The sequence below is a fragment of the Pantherophis guttatus genome, chromosome 2, assembly GCF_059756535.1.
Source record: "Pantherophis guttatus breed Tessera chromosome 2, ASM5975653v1, whole genome shotgun sequence".
Lineage (NCBI taxonomy): Eukaryota > Metazoa > Chordata > Lepidosauria > Squamata > Colubridae > Pantherophis > Pantherophis guttatus.
In genome coordinates this window covers 173816891-173833033 of record NC_142064.1, presented here as the reverse complement: position 1 = coordinate 173833033, position 16143 = coordinate 173816891, and the positions used below count along the sequence as shown (strand labels likewise).

General features: G+C 36.5%; 1 protein-coding gene across 4 annotated transcripts in view; it reads right to left on the bottom strand.

Moving 5' to 3' along the window:
* PRKACA (protein kinase cAMP-activated catalytic subunit alpha) overlaps window positions 1–16143 on the bottom strand; it is a 67532-nt gene that overhangs the window by 38132 nt on the left and 13257 nt on the right. Inside the window, exon 1 of one of the 4 annotated variants that reach the window (XM_034407198.3) lies at window positions 11544–13328. The exons of 2 other annotated variants lie outside the window; for them this stretch is intronic. In XM_034407198.3, the coding sequence (XP_034263089.1) occupies window positions 11544–11733 (190 nt within the window). In that variant the 5' untranslated portion in view covers window positions 11734–13328. Of the gene's footprint in view, window positions 1–11543; window positions 13329–16143 lie in introns of those variants that run through there. One more of the 4 variants, XM_087887329.1, reaches the window with a different exon arrangement.

Sequence of the window (16143 nt, the reverse complement as noted above, 5' to 3'; positions counted from 1 at the left end):
GCACTGTCAAGCAGTTGCTATTTGTCGACTTTTTTGCCAGCTTCCAACAAACAACCAATGGGGAATCTGGCGGGAGGCTGCAAGTGGTGACCATGTGACATCCTCACTTAAAGATCTGCAGTAATTTGTTTAATGAAGGCAAGTGGGAGTGCAGGAATTGCCATCTTGCTTAATAACTGCATTGCTTAGCGATGGCAATTCCAGTACCAATTATGGTCTTTAATTGAGGACTACCTGTACAATTGTTAGGGCCAGCCCCATGACACATCAGGGTGAAGCCATCTGTTGGCCACCATTTGAGAGGTGGTGTTGAAGTGTGTTGGCTCATAATTATAGAGGGGAAGGAGACACATTTGGCCTCTACTTCAGGCAGCAATATATCTTGGATTTGCATTACATACGTTTCTTGCTGGCCAAGTAGTCTTTCCTTATACCAACTGAATACAGATGTTCTGGGCAGCTATGAGTTGTCATGGTGGAAATTCTTTCTTCCAAGGATCTGACAGTCACTAAGCTTTTTTTTTTTTTTTTTTTTTACAAACAACACAAAATGCCTCTGTTTGCATTCCTGTTTGGTAACCAAAATCAAATTAGTTGGATTTTTTTCCTCAATTTTGCTTTAAAGATTCTATTTTCTGTCCTGATCACTTTGAGAAAAAATGTCAGGTTTTATTTTTGTCATGTTTTCTTCTCTCAACATTTTTTTCCATCCAGTAAAATTTGATTGTCTAGTTTTTATAATTGTTAACAAAAAACATTTGCTTTTATTTAGCTGCTCTTCTTCCTAGTTTAGTCATCATAGTTCATAATGCTAACAGTTCATAATTACTTTCTCTTAACTTGGAATAGTTTTTACAGTCTCAAACATTTCCTTCCTATTAGTCAGATTCTGATTTAAAAATAGCACACTCCAATTATTTCCTTAACTTTTTGAAAAATACATTTGTTCAGAACAAATAAGAGCTGTATTTATGCTCCATTAAAGAGAATTTCCAACAGATAAATCATTTCTGATAACAGATAATTTGTCTGAAATGCTATAGGGCCAGGATGGTGAACCTATGGCACATGTGCCACAGGTGGCATGCAGTACCATATTGGTGGGCATGCAAGCTTAGCTCCGGACAGCTGATTTTCGGGCCTTCTGGGCCCACTGGAAGTCAGGAAACATGCTTTTTCCGGCCTCTGGAGGGCCTCCGGGGATGTGGTGAAGGCCATTTTCACCCTCCCCAGGCTCCTAGAAAGGCTCAAGAGTGGGAGAGTGAAAAATGGGCCTACCGGGCCCACAGTGCCATTGTGTGCCAAAATTGGGGGGAGTGCAGGGGGGGGGTCATGAACGCATGCACGGGGGGGCATAGAATTAAGGATGTGGGCACACAAGCGTGCGACCCCCCCGCACTCCCCCCACTTTTGGCACACGATGGGAAAAATGGTTAGCAATCTATACGGTTTCCTGCCTAAGCAGAGGGTTGCACTAGAAGACCTCCAAGGTCCCTTCCAACTCTGTTATTCTATTCCATTCCATTCTGCCCTAATGTTATGTGTTCTTAATATTTGTTTATAAGACTATTTTATCCCCAACGGGAAGAGATGTTAAATGGCTGGACACTATACATTTTACAAAGACAGTTGAAAGAATTTATTTCCTAGTGACCATTTCTAGTTTCACAAACAGAATGAAGGCCAGCCAGATTACAATTTCCACAATTCATTCCGGCCCATCTAATTTGACTGAATAACTAGATGTTATTCAGAGCACAAGAACATTATGATCTGATTCCTATAATGCTATTTATTTCTCTTATAATCCGAGTTAAATTCCTACTTCCTACTGAACACTGCAGAAATCTACTTAATTTTAATGCAGTACTTATGCAGTTGTCCACACTTCTCTTTAAATATATTATTTGACAGAAATCACAAATTATCAAATATTTCATTCATCTTGTAATTTATCTTTGTTTCAGTAAATTCCATTTCTAGTACTGTTGCCAAGGAACAGCTGTAACTTGGAAGGAACTATATTATCTAGTCTCCATTTCAGTGTTATTTTCAATCAAGCAAACCAACATTTTTATAGAATTTGAGAATCATATAGTTGGAAAGAACTTAAGAAGTCACCAAGCCTTTAGCAACTTATTCAAATTTCCCCTTTTTCAATATCAATAGACTGATTAATAGATTAAGACAGTTTAACAAAATTATTTCCCCCTTATTACCCAATCTACAATTGTTTTAGAGTCTTTTCAAAGTTTCCTGTTTCTTTTCTATATCTTTCCTTTTAAATCCGTATTGCATCAGTCTCCATCTTCTCCACAATATTATCTCTAAGTCTTTCGGTTTATTCTTGTTGTCTTCTATTTTCTTCTGTGCCTCTTCTTTATTCTCTACTCAATACGATCTTCCTTTTGAGTCCAAGATTATAAATCCATAGCTATCCACCAAAATATCCGTAAGTTTATTTGTGTTTTCTGTCCTTATTCCGCCCTTAGTCTGACATTTCCAGTCACTAGTCTATATTAGTTCTTATAATCTTGTTTAAACCAGTATTTATGAGTCTCTTGCTCTATTTCCGCTGAATCCCCTTCGATGTCTCCTTTCCTTTTCATGCCCTCTTCACTTTCCTTTTTGCAATAAGCCTTTGGCTCCAATCTGAGTTTCTCTCCATTACTTTGTATCCACTTTATGGAATCTTCTTTTCTATTGCACTAACCTCTCTGCACGATCCTCTCTCCATCTTGCGCTCTTTCCTCTCCGTCACCGCCTTTCCTTCTTCTCTGCGTCTCTCTCTCCTCTCGTGTCTCCGCTCAACCAGATTCCGCCTTTCCTTTTTCTGACTCTTTCACGACCACCATCTGATGCTGATCTCACTTTTTCGCTTCGTCACTGTGCGGCCATCACTCTTGGTCTGCCTTGAAGATGAACTCTTTCCCCGCTGGATTTAAGGGGTTCGGTCTTGTCCTCCAGGACGATAGCAGGTCGTCTGAAGTCTTCCGACCTTCCCCTTTTGTTTTTTGATCTCTCCGGGATCAGAAATGCCCTTAAAGGGCTCCTTATCAGGGATAAATTGGGATTTTCGGGAGTGACAGATTGCACCCTCACCCACTTTGCTCTGACGTCACCGCCGAATGCCTCCTAGATGACTAGCCAGCCTCTGTTTGAAACTTCAAATGCAGGGAAAGGAATCACAGTATGCAGTAACCTATTCCACAACATCTAGGATTCAATTCTGAATAGGAGCTATTATTACCATATGACTTCTCAGACTGTATTTCTTTAACAACTTTAGTGATAAATTTGATAGTAGTGACAATGGTATTAAAAAGTAATCCAGCAGTGATGAACTTCTATAATTTCTCCAGGACTTTATATCTGAGCTCAAAATACAATCTTTAAATGTTAAAACGGTTTTCTTCTACCTAGATTTACTCACACCATCTTATTACTTCTTCCACAGTAGTGATAGCATTGTCTTACTGCTTCTTTTCTCTCTCTTAAGAGTTGCCCAAATTTTTGTCCTTGCCAGTCTCTTCTCTTACCTTTCACATTTCTTTCAGATACATTATGCATACCATTACAGATAGTGTTGTAACACTATGGGGCTTTCAAGTAGCCAAATGCAAAAACTCTGCTGGTTTGCTTAGTTTTGCAAAGAGATTGTCAACTGCAAGAACCTTTGAGTCAAAGACTGAAGCAAGTTATTTTTTTCACTTCACTTTTATGTATGCGTTGAGCTGCAGTAAAAATATTGCTGTTGCTTCTTATCATAGTTCTGTAGTTGTTTGTGAAGGCAGGATGCAAACAATACATTTAAATATATCTTGCATTATTTGCAATATGAAATCTTTTTTTTTTCTTTAAATGTCACCCGTTGACCAATTTTTTGTATATAGTATTCAGATTGTCACCCATCAGTTTTTGTGGCTCCAGGGAGCAAGGACTCATTTCAAGTGTCCACTGTTCTTATGGTGGAATATTCTTGTATGAATACAACCTGCTCAAAGTTATTCTGTTGGAAAATACTGAGAGCGGCTGTTTTGTTTTGTTTCAAATTCAGAACAAAATGATTCTTTCATGCATTTTCTATTAAATACTGTTTTCAATGTAAACATAAAAAGCAACAAGCAAAGAAACCATACTATAAAGTATGGGGCTTTATAGATGCAGAAAAGCACATGCTGGATTTATTATTTTGTTCACATGGAGCTAGTGATTGGAAAAGTTAATGTCTCTACTATTATTGACAGATCACTCTCTGGTCAGTTTGAAATTAGTGATGAGTATAAGACTCTGCAGAAAATGGCTAAAATATTCCAGCGCCAATCAGATAGGTTCAAATGGCTTCCCACTTTGTCAGAGATACTACTGTCATTCTAGCTAATCTATGGAATACAAAATTAACCCAAAAGATGAATCCAGAAAGTTTCCTAACAAAAAGCTTGACGTTTTTCTTGAAACTCTAATTTTCAAATATTCTGCAACTCCAAATGCTTTGACCAAATTGTTTAAATTTCTTTGTCCACTACAATGGTTTTCAATACCAACTATCATCATTCTTAGTATTAGAATAGTCTTCTTCTGGATTACTGGGTATTTTTTTTTTTTTGGATATTGTTTTACTGTTATTTCAATCATTTCTGCTAAGCTTTGTTCAGAAGATAATACTGGGAGACTACTGTTCAATACAAGGCCACTGATCTACAGTGTCCCGTATTTATATGAAACTATTCAGAAAGATATTCTATTGAGAGTATGAGAGCATCCTCAGAATAATCATGATACTCAGCTCTACTGCTCTTTACCATTTGATTTCAAAGATGTATTCTGAAATTCAGTAACTGTCATCTAAAACCCTGAGTAAGATTAAATTAAAAGACATAGTTAGGAAACTAGAACCAGGGATAGAGAGTTTATAGCCAATTTTATGCAATGCTCCGTGAAAAAAACAATTCAGTGGACTGAGAGTGCTCCATGATCTTCAGCTGCCAGTGAAAACTAGGGAACTCATACTTCCTCAGAAGTTGCATCTAGACTTAGAGCATTTAGAAAATCTGTAACATGTCTTTCCTACGCTTTTAAATATTAATTCAATTTAGAGCAGTATTTTTAAAATGTTTTCATTGTTCCCTAATTTTCTCTGCTGATCAAGAGCTTATCTCAGCAGAAAGGAAGGTATATTTCAAATAAGTAAATGAACAAATACTGTAAAAAAATTTTTTAATAAAAGTTTAACATTATTTTGAAAGAATTCAGCTCATGAACCAGGAACAGCCCCTTCCTGTTACAATTTTCCATGCTTGGTGCAAATCTAATATATTATGTAAGGGGTTAATTAAATCTGGTATTTATAAACTTCAGCTGGTTCCATACCCAGTGACAAGTTTTCTAAACCTATTTTGTTTGTGATAAAAGTCTGTCAAAACTGACTTCCAGTTTGTTTCCAAGTGCAAAGGCCATAAATAGAGAGGGAAATGCATAGAGTGAAGCAATGCCATGTAATACAGATGCAAACTGCAATAACTTCAGATTTGTTGTTTTAAAACAATCACTGAAAATTTGCCAGGAATGGTTAATACTTGAATATGTACCATAGTAACATAATTTTGTCAGTATGTTTGGAAGTTCATCTACAAGCGAAGAAGATTGCATACAACTGCCAACTTGCCCAGGGCCAGTATTGGCCAGCAGGCTCAGCCCAAGAACAGAAGAACTGATTCTGAAATAAATCTCTAAGAACCCCAGAATTTCGTCATATGACCAACAAGACAGTTCTTGTCAGTATAGGTGAGAAAGAACATTGAGTCTACCTTTAGAAAGAAGTTAGATATCATATCCTCTTCAGATAAACTATTGCTTAAAAATTGTAGACCTAGCTATATCATTTCCCTGACTGCCTCTTTTTAAAAGTCACTTTTTGATTTATATAATCATAGTTTACATTGGAACTAACAAACGGTGTCATAAAAGGATCACCTAAACCAGTATGTCAAGTTTATCACAATAAAGTAATTCATGGAAGCCCAACAGCCACTCTAAAGATTAATGTTATGACCCTGTGAATCCAATAGAACACAGAAAGTAAAACCTGAGAATAAAAATTAACGCAATGTATTTGTTAGAAATACTATTAAAATTAGTATTTTCATTATTGCTTCAAGTTAAATGAATAAGATGGGTAACATCTGGCCATCATGCAGTCCTAACTGCTTTTTTGCAGCTGAATAATTACAGCACAATTTTTTTTCAGAGCCAGTGAAGTAATAAATGAATTAAACCTCCAATAGGCTTAACATTTTTATTTTTAAAACATCAAAAAAAAAAAAAAATGGAAAAGGCAAGATATTCACCTAGGCCCATCAATAATATGATTGCAATTTCTTCTGGTTCTCAACCACCAATGTTACATATTAAACAAATTAATATGTTAAGACCAGAGAAGTCAGAAAAGCTTGGAATTCTTCAAACTAGAATCTTTGTTGTATTGATAAGTTATTTTAATTTCAAATATTTTTGCTGTCTATGAAACTACTGTACCCTCAATTTGTAATAGTGAATTACTACCTTTGAAACCCTCAGCCATGATACAGCAGCTTCATAAAAAATGAAAGACAGGGCAATTTTCTCAAAGGAATAGCACATAGTGACCCTAATAGATTTAAGAATAGAATTAGCGTCCATGTCCTCAACACCACAGTCTCAATTGACACCACAGTCTCAATTGGAATCCTCAACACCACAGTCACAATTGGAATTTGGCTCAGAATCAGCTAACAAGTAGAGTAAAATATCACTGTTATGCAGTTTTAATGAGAGAACTTCCTTAAATTAAGCTCAACAATTGGTGATTAAATGAACTTGTCAGTATTGTTTCTTGGTACCAGATGGGAAAGATTCACCATTGTTTTTAATGGGTTTTTTTGGGAGGACTAATTAAAGTATTAACCAAATCCAATTCTGCTCATCCTTTCAAAAGTTGAACAGATACTGTTAAATGCTATGACCTCTAGCTTACTTCTAGCTTTTGTAGCTTGAGGGGAGAGTGCCACACAGAAACGTCGCCCCTTCTCCCTCTCTATTGCTGGGCGATCCTGTGCGAAGAAGGGGACTAGCAGAGAGGGGAGAGTGCGAGGTTATTGCTTCTGGGATGAGGGGACCCAGGACACTTCTGGGTCTGGCTGACTTGGCTTTCCTTCCTCTTGCAGCCAGTTTTTTTGGGGCTGTTTTCAGGCCATTTTTCGGGATGTTTCCAAGCTGTTTTTTGGACCGTTTTCAGGCTGTCTTTTGGACTGATTTTGGGCCGGATTTTGCCCCCAAAATGGCCTGGTTTTTTAGCATTTATCAGGCTGTTTTCAGGGCCGATTTTGGATGGAATAACGGCATGAAACGGCATGAAAACAGGCAGGGGCAGGGACAGCCAGTGCTCCAATTTGCCAGTTCTCTGAACTGTGCAGAATCGGAACAACCGGTTCAGGCAAACTGGTCCTAAACGGCAGCAGCCCACCTCTGAATTTGTTTCTGTATTACTGCAATTCCCTGGAAATTACATGGGATTTTTTCCCCTTCCCATCTGAAGAGACCTGTTAAATTATAAAATGGCTGAAGAGAAGAGGGGGGAGAGCTTTAAAATGGCTACATTTTTTCCCAGTCAGATATTTTTCTAGCTCTCTCTTTGCTCTCCCATTTCCAAACAAATACATTTATTTATAAATTTATCAAAATTTGTCTTTTTATTGCTCAACCTATTTTATCTGTTTTACCCTCTGACTTTTTGACTTATTTTCATATCTTTTTATATTGTAATTTTATGTACTTGTCATTTTCATTTCATTGCTAGTTAGCTTAAGTTTGTATGCAGAATACAAAACGGGAATAAAAAGTATGAACGTATATAAAAAACATTTCGGAAGCGGTAGAACACAACTTCCAAGATCTGCAAGTGGCATCGCATATCGCCCAGAGGCTACCATATGACGAAAAATTATGCATTGTAAAGATTGCTTGGAGGTGGAAGATACTTCCAATATAATTTACTGGATTCCTTGTATGGATTGCCTCTGTGACTATGTAGGACAGACAGGGAGGAAGCTAACCACTAGGCTGCAAGAACACAAATAAGCAGTCAGATGAGATCTGAACTCACTGAACTCACATTACAATGAACAATGTATTGAATGACATACATTCAATGTTGTAGCTACTAAGATTGTTGAATGAGCAGGTACAAAAACAGCCAGGGAAGTGATTGAAGCCTGGGAAATGGGCCCCTCAACGGTTAACAGGAATGCTGATTTACCACCAGCTTATCAAATACTGAGGAGGTGAGGATTTGGAAGCAGAAGAAAACAACCAATGACTTAATAGCCAGCTATCAACCCCACCAATCAACAACTAAAAAGCCACATACAACCAGGCAACATATAAATACCACACACAGAGTAGTCCAAAGCACATACTCTACTAGACAGAAGTTCCCTGAGGATGGGCTCCTGCAAGAGTTTAAAAGCTCGGAAGACTAACCTCTGGTACCAGTGACTGAACCAGATTGGATCCTGTAACATTATCCACATACTGTATATTTGCCTTCATTTGTAATAAAAATATATTTTAGGAATGTAGAAAATCCATACTGCACCAAAACAATGATGTACAATAAGCCATTGCAAAAGCAAAGATAGACTGGTTATCCAATTAGTCACAGAGGGGCTAATGAAACCTACAGTTTAATGGGAAAAGGTTCTAGGAAAGAAATCTAAAAAAATATTTGAATTGCTTATACCTATGTCCCCTAATGCTGCCAATCATGAACTTCAATTTTCAGAACTTCTATTCAACTATTCTCCACGCATCTAGAAGTTACCAAGTTTGGGAAACAACGCTAGCTTAAACATTGGAACATAAATTATATTACAAGTTATTGAGGAAACAGATCATACTTCACTGTGATAACTTTTCATAAAAGTGTTGTATTAGTTGCTTCGTGCAACTTTCTCCTATAATCTTCTTAAAAGATTTGGAATATACAGTAGTTCTCATTTAACATACCACTTGTTCAGTGATAGCGCCAAACAAGGGGATACTTACAATACTTTCTTATAGTTGTGGCCAGCACTTTCTCCTATGGTCATGTGATTGCTATTTATAACATTCAGTGCTCACTTCCAGTAGGTAAAGTCAATGGGGAAGCTGGCAGGAGGTTGCAAATGGCAATCATGTGCCCGCAGGAAGCTGTGACCATGTGGTATTCACCTAACAATGGCAACTGGATGGCCAGAACTGCCACTATAAATCAGTGCCATCACATCATGTCATGCCTTATGACTTCGTCACTTAGCAACATAGTTTTCAGTTCCAAATACTGTACAGTGCTACTTGTACAATCTTATTTTCTGTCATGACAGCCATCTTTGGAACATCCACCCAACGGAAGATTGGATTGGCCCCAACCTTGCTGGCTTTTTGTAAGTTCTTAAAGACATGATTATGTTAAGGTTTAAGGTTTAGGTTTATTTGGATTTATATATATAAATGTATAAATTATAGCACACACTGCAATAGTTACATTGAGTGGTTGGCTGTTTTATTTTCTACCTAGGCTGTCAATTATGTGTATATTGTTTTAATTGATATATGCTTTATGGTGTTTTAACTGTTGTTTACCCATCCATGAGTGCATTAGAGATGGGCAGCCATATAAATTAATCAAATAATAAATAAATAAATTTGAAGCTAGATTTATAGAGTGCAAGATGTGCCAACAAATAAAGAAAATTTTTTTCAAACTCACTGAATGGACATCTGAAAAACCAACATATTTCCACAAGGCTTATCAGAACCAATCAGATATAGTATCACATTCTTCTCAAGAGAGAATAATAGACTCAGTTGAGGGAACTTACAGTGAATTTAAGAACCAAAAAGAAAAAACAAGTATTGTACTTCTTTAGCCATATAAATGAGCAATGAAGATAAAAATTATCTCAGAAGGCACACAGAAATCACTTTTTTAATTCATATCCCTAGATTCAATAAGATCTTATTCCTGGATCTTTTGCCTCATATGACCTCCTCCCTTTCTAAACCTGCTGTTCATGAACAACAGGCTCAAATGCAGGAAGGAGTACGTACCAATGCCAAAAGATTAAAGGACCAAGACATCTGGCATCAGATGTTCTGCAAGCTTTGTTTTAAACTAATGGCAATAAAAAAATTTGATAGTGACAATTTTGTTTTAACATGTTTGAGCATCGAAGTTTGCATTCACTCCTTCCTACATAAAGGAGTCAATGAATAAGGTATAGGCATTGGAAGACCTTGTACCAGTGGTGGGTTGCCCCCGGTTTGCACTGGTTCTATAGAACTGGTAGTAAAACCGGCGGGAGGGTCCACCCACTGATCCTGATGTCATGAAAATGCTTCTGCGCATGCGCAGAAGAATGCGCATGTGTGCGCAAAGCGAGCGCGTGCAGAACCGGTAGTAATGGTAAGTAGAACCCACCTCTGCCTTGAACCTACTACTATCCCATCATCTGAGATAGGCTACTCTAGAAATCAAGACTGAGCCAATGAGATAAATGAAGTACAATTTCAAATAAAATCAAATAAAAATTGTAATTCAAGTCACGGATGACAAAGGAAACAATAAAAACACCATCAAGACTATGTCTCTATGGTGTTTCATCTGCCTTGAACTAAAATTGCTATATCAAAAAGTCAGAATAGGTACTCAGATTGAAACACAATGAAGTGCTTACTTTTTGCTACTTAAAAGTGGTTTGTCTGCCAATGAATGGAAAATAACCAGAAACACGCATTATTCTCAGATACATATTAACATAAGCCAGAGGCCATTATAGAATTGCTAAATCGTTGACTGGGAGCATGTGGAAGTAGAAATACAAAAAGCAAATATACTTTTTCACCCATATGCCCATTCTCCAAACCATTACTTGACAGAAAAAATTTAGGTTAGAAAACGGTATATGAAACAGAGTTCCATCTTTGTTTTCTTGTCATAGCAATGTATAAGCGGCTTATCACCTCTGCATGGAGATACGTATTTGGAGCCTGTCTTCCATTTCCCACATGGCAAGTTACTTATATATTTATCTGAATCACATTTTCATATTCCAAGCAGATTACACGTAGAGTATTGGATCAATAACAGTTAGGTTCTAGTAACAGGATGGTCAAATTTGAGCAAACGAATCCTGTAGATTTTAGAATAAAATGCTACACAACAATAAGCTCTAGTGTTATTAAGTAACCTACCTACCTTTAAAAACTGGGTAATTTGATATAATGAGGTGGTTCCGTATTTAAATCCAGAATGGCCTCCACAGTAGTGCTATCCATATTTATGGGCTAGACTGGGAAAGATCAGAGGCCTGTTTTAATGTTCTGCTCCACACTCAGGCATTAATACCTTCACATGTCATTATTAAAGAGCAGCAACATCTCTAAAGCTTCATTTGAGGAGCAGAGGTGTTGGAAACTCTGCATCCATTCCCACTCCCTTGGAAATCATGCTCAGTTTGTCAACTCACTTTGCTTATTCCAGGCAGCAGTATGCTCTGATTCAAAGACAGCCTCTCCAGAGCTTGGTGCTCCTGCATCACTCCATGGCCCCCAGTAAAAGATCCGCCCTGCAAGATTCTCCAGTTTCTGTAGCGCTGACATTTTACTCCCGTTGTTCTTGTTGGAGTCTTGACTATTTATTTCAGCTCCATAGCTCATGTTTCTCTTAATTTTATCAGTAATTCTTTTGTCATTCCCGGTCTGCTCTCAGAGCAAACACAATCAGGCAAGCTCAGTCAGGATTTAGGAGAGCGCTTTCTTTGATCATTGCTATTTACCCACTGGTAGAGGCAAGCAGGGTGTTTTTCCTGTCCCAAAATGTGAAGTGGAGGCTAAAGGAAGCAACTGGAGAGCAGACACACTTCCAGCAAAGCTCTTTACATTCCCTCTCAGCTGACTGATACAGACATTTGGCTTGAACTGATCACTCTCAACTTCTAACAAGGACAGAATTTCCAACAAACCCACCTCCTTGGACAAAAGCACTCATCTCAGTTCAGCAACAGCTACATAGCTCTCCAGGGCAATCATCCATAAACAAGCCAGATTTTCCCAACCCCCACTATGCCCACAAAGGCTCCACGATAGTCCATTCCATGTTGGAAGCTTGATCAGTTATACAGCTGGTTAGAGGGAGAGCGGCAGACAGATTTGATTAATACAGAAAAAGGGAGGTCTGCCAGATCGAGGGTAGCAAAGGCCATGCAATAAGGCTTAAAATAGCTCAGAGATTCTTTGTATCTCATTTGCTCTCAGAGTTGAAGGCAGGGCAAATAAGGATCTCATCAGGTAGGGAAGTCCCATTTAAAAAAAATATACGTTAATTCTTTAACAGGAACTAATTTCACAGAGATATTTAAATAATAATAGCAGCCCCAAACAAAGAACTGGTGCAGTAGATGGAACAAAACCTGGTGCAGCCCATAAGATACAAGTACAAATTAAGAGACTGCCCAAGGTCATATTTCTTTGGGCGCTCTATATTCTAGAGATGGAAATTTCCTTTTCTAAATGCTAAATTTAAATGTAAAGAGCTTAACTGCAGTAGTGCTAACCACAACTTTTGGAGTATCTAAGCAATTCCCAAGAATTTACAAGGAATTAAATAGAAGTATCTATCTCTAATGTATGTATGTATCTCTAATCCAGAATACGCCAACAACTAATCAAATATAAGCCACTGTCCTACTTTTGAAATTAACCCCAAGCTTTAAAAATCATGCTTAAATAAAGTCATCCATAAAAGAGAAAAATGGGTGGGAGAGGAAGGGAAAGAAAAAGATAAAGTATAAGGCAGGTGTCCCTTTCTAAAAAAAGGCTTACCAATAAGATTCAGATTAAAGATGATAATTAAATATGACAGTAGAAATCTGAAGACCAAACTGATTAAAGGGCCAGGAAGAAGTCATTACTTTAGCCCTCTGAAGTTACGTAAGATATAACTGACCAGCCGACCAAACAAATATATCCACAGAAAAAGTTGGGTCCAAAACTGGAAACTGAATTCAGAGTCACCTTCCCATGTATTTTGAGGACTGCTGGGTTTAGAATCCATATTACCACCTCCAGATTACAGAGAGTTAACACCCAGTTGATCCAGATTCAGGCTGCAAGATCGGTTCTTCTAATATTGGATAACCCCATCATCTCCAACACAGAATTAGTTTGTAATTTTAAAAAACTGCATGGCAAGGCTGCACTTCTTGACAAGGATAGCATGCAGAATGGCAGAGTAGTTTTGCTCTACTGTTTCAGAAAAAACCCCCAAAGGAACAGCCTTGAAGCAAGAAGTGGCTGGGCATGATGCCAACTTTGTTCAAAGAGTTTAAAGGAACAGACACCCAATTTCAGATCTTTACAAACAAACTTAGTTTACAACTGCAAGAGGAAATTTTATACAGTACATCCCAATCATTTTACTATAGGGAATAGGCAAACTGCAGAACGCAAGTCTCCCCAGCAATATCTACACAGCCATAGGCCAAATCACAGCCATAGTACAGATCATACTAACAAATTCTGACAGGAGAGAGATAGTTGCAAAATTTTGTTTATGGACTAGTGATTAGAGTAACCAAGTAAGATGATCAAAAAACATGACATGGCTAGAAAATACTTTAAAGTTATATGTGTTAGCAAGCAGTTTCTGGAAATCTTTGTGCCTTGTTTCAACATTGACAGAAATACAAAATTTTCAAAATATTATTAATATCCATTAGATTATATGATAATGAAGTATCTTGATAAAATTATTATAAACTGCAAAGCAAATTTAACATATATGTAGTCAAGTATGTAAAATAAAGGAACAACTAATTCCTTTCTTAGAATTTGATGTACGTGCAGGAAGAGACTTCAAGTGTGGATAAACAACAGAAGATACACATTTCTTAGCTGAAAGAATTAGAAATCTTAATTGGTTGCATTAAAAGAAATGGATTCTCACTTCCAAAAAAAGGGTTAAAATTGTACAGGTGAAGTTTCATTAGTTTTTTTAAAAAATTCTGTATATTCTTGGAAGGTAAATCTTTGGTGGATTCAGCACAAAAGCTCAAAGTATTTTTCTAATGATCATGCTGGAATGAATATATTGAGCTAGAACAGCAGAAAGCAAAGGTTGTATAAGTCAAGAAGTGGGACACAAGTAGGACAAACAGAATAATAATCCTTAAAAAGCTTTGCTTTCTCAGCAAGTCTCTGATTTCCCATGCTTCTAGAGGGTTATTTTATTTTATCACTCTAGCTTTGGATATACAAGAAGACTAGCAAGAATCTACCTAGAGAAAGGCTACTTAAACTGGAATAACTATAATCAGTTTGGGAGGAAATCAAAAATATCTCTTTCCTATAGCATTACCAAGTATGGGTACATGCAAACTCTAATCTTAGGCTCTCCCACGAAAATCCTATGAAGAAGAAAATTATGCTAAATATTTTCTAAATTTAGTAAAACTGTTGAAAAACACCACTAATTACTAATTAAGAACATAGTGTTACTTTCATATATTCTGTTGAGATAAATATGGATATTATAAAATTTAAAAAATACAAAGTTGTTTAAAGAACTGGTTGTACAAATTAATTAAAATTATACCCTAATGTATACAAAATTCATCCTCAACTGTACAGCAGGCCTTTTTCTACAGATGGTACAGAAATTATAGTTGGAATTCTGCAAGAGAGTAAAAATATTCATTAAACTTATCTTCATGAATCTCAGTACAGATTTTAAGAACAAAATAGTTGCTACTGCTAGTAAACAGAAATTTCCAGATTTCATAGGAATTAGTTCAGTTGGTAAACTGTTATCAGAAAGAGTCAGTTCTATATCAACTATTAACCCTACAGAACCATTTTACCTTATCTGTTGCTTGCTAGATATCCAAGTTTAAACTCCCATAATTTCTCAACCTCTACAATCATGCAGGGTAGGAAGCTGTGGAAATTTATGACTGTAAAATTTATGTGCTGTAAAAACTCTTCATATATCATAAAGATAAGATTAATTTATCTAGGAACATGGCATCCCAAGGCACAATTACTGCATTTTAAATTTAAAAAGTCATCAACATTTTTCTCATTGGTGTAAATCTTCTAATTCAACCAATAATCAATAAAACATTTTAATTATGTAAACTCAGTATTACAGTTCCTCCAAATTTATTTTTTTCTTTAAAACAAAACAATGACTAGCAGAAAATGGCAAAAACAATAATCTTGGAATATTCTAAAAATTAATATGGTTAGAGGTTTGCAGCCTCTATGTACAGTAGAAGTTACAAATGTAACATTGAAAAACATTATCAGAAAATAAGTTAATAAGGTGGTCCAGACATTATAAATCACCATCATTAGAAGAACCAGAATAATAAGCATTAAATAAAAATCAAATAAACACTAGCATTAAATTACCTTAAAAACAGCAGGAAAAGACATATATTTACAAAGCCTTGCTGAGAGAAGACCTAGCCTATATTTTCCTTTCATTTATTTAAGCATAATAGTAATTAGTATGACATAAATTGATACAGACAACTACCAAGAGTTATCTCATTGAAACTTTGCTGTTGGCTTCATCAGTGGAATGTGATGAAATATGGAAACAGGATACATTTGGAAGACCAGTGGGTCTTCCATATATCAAGTCATGAATATCCTCGTGTACTATTAACTGCATAGGTGTCAAAATCAGCCACTTGTCTTTATATTTCATGCATAACAAAACTAAGTTTAAGAAAATATCTTTAAAGAAAATTTATGAAACTATCTTTTGAATTTGTTACCCACTAATGTCCAGCAATTGAACAAGACTGGAGTACAGAGCTATACATTTCATATTAATATACTATGATATTCCAAATAAAGGTTTCTGCACAGCATATCAAACGTACTTTCAGAAACACGTGAAGTGTTACTGGAAGCTTTAACAGTAGAAGATATATAAATTTTCTCAATTTAGTTTTAAAAATGCTAACTTTTATGTAAGTACCACAGTCAAGCATAGAAATGGTTTCATCAATATTTCATACCATTGCCACCATTACAGGAGAAGAGTTGTCAATGTTCTGT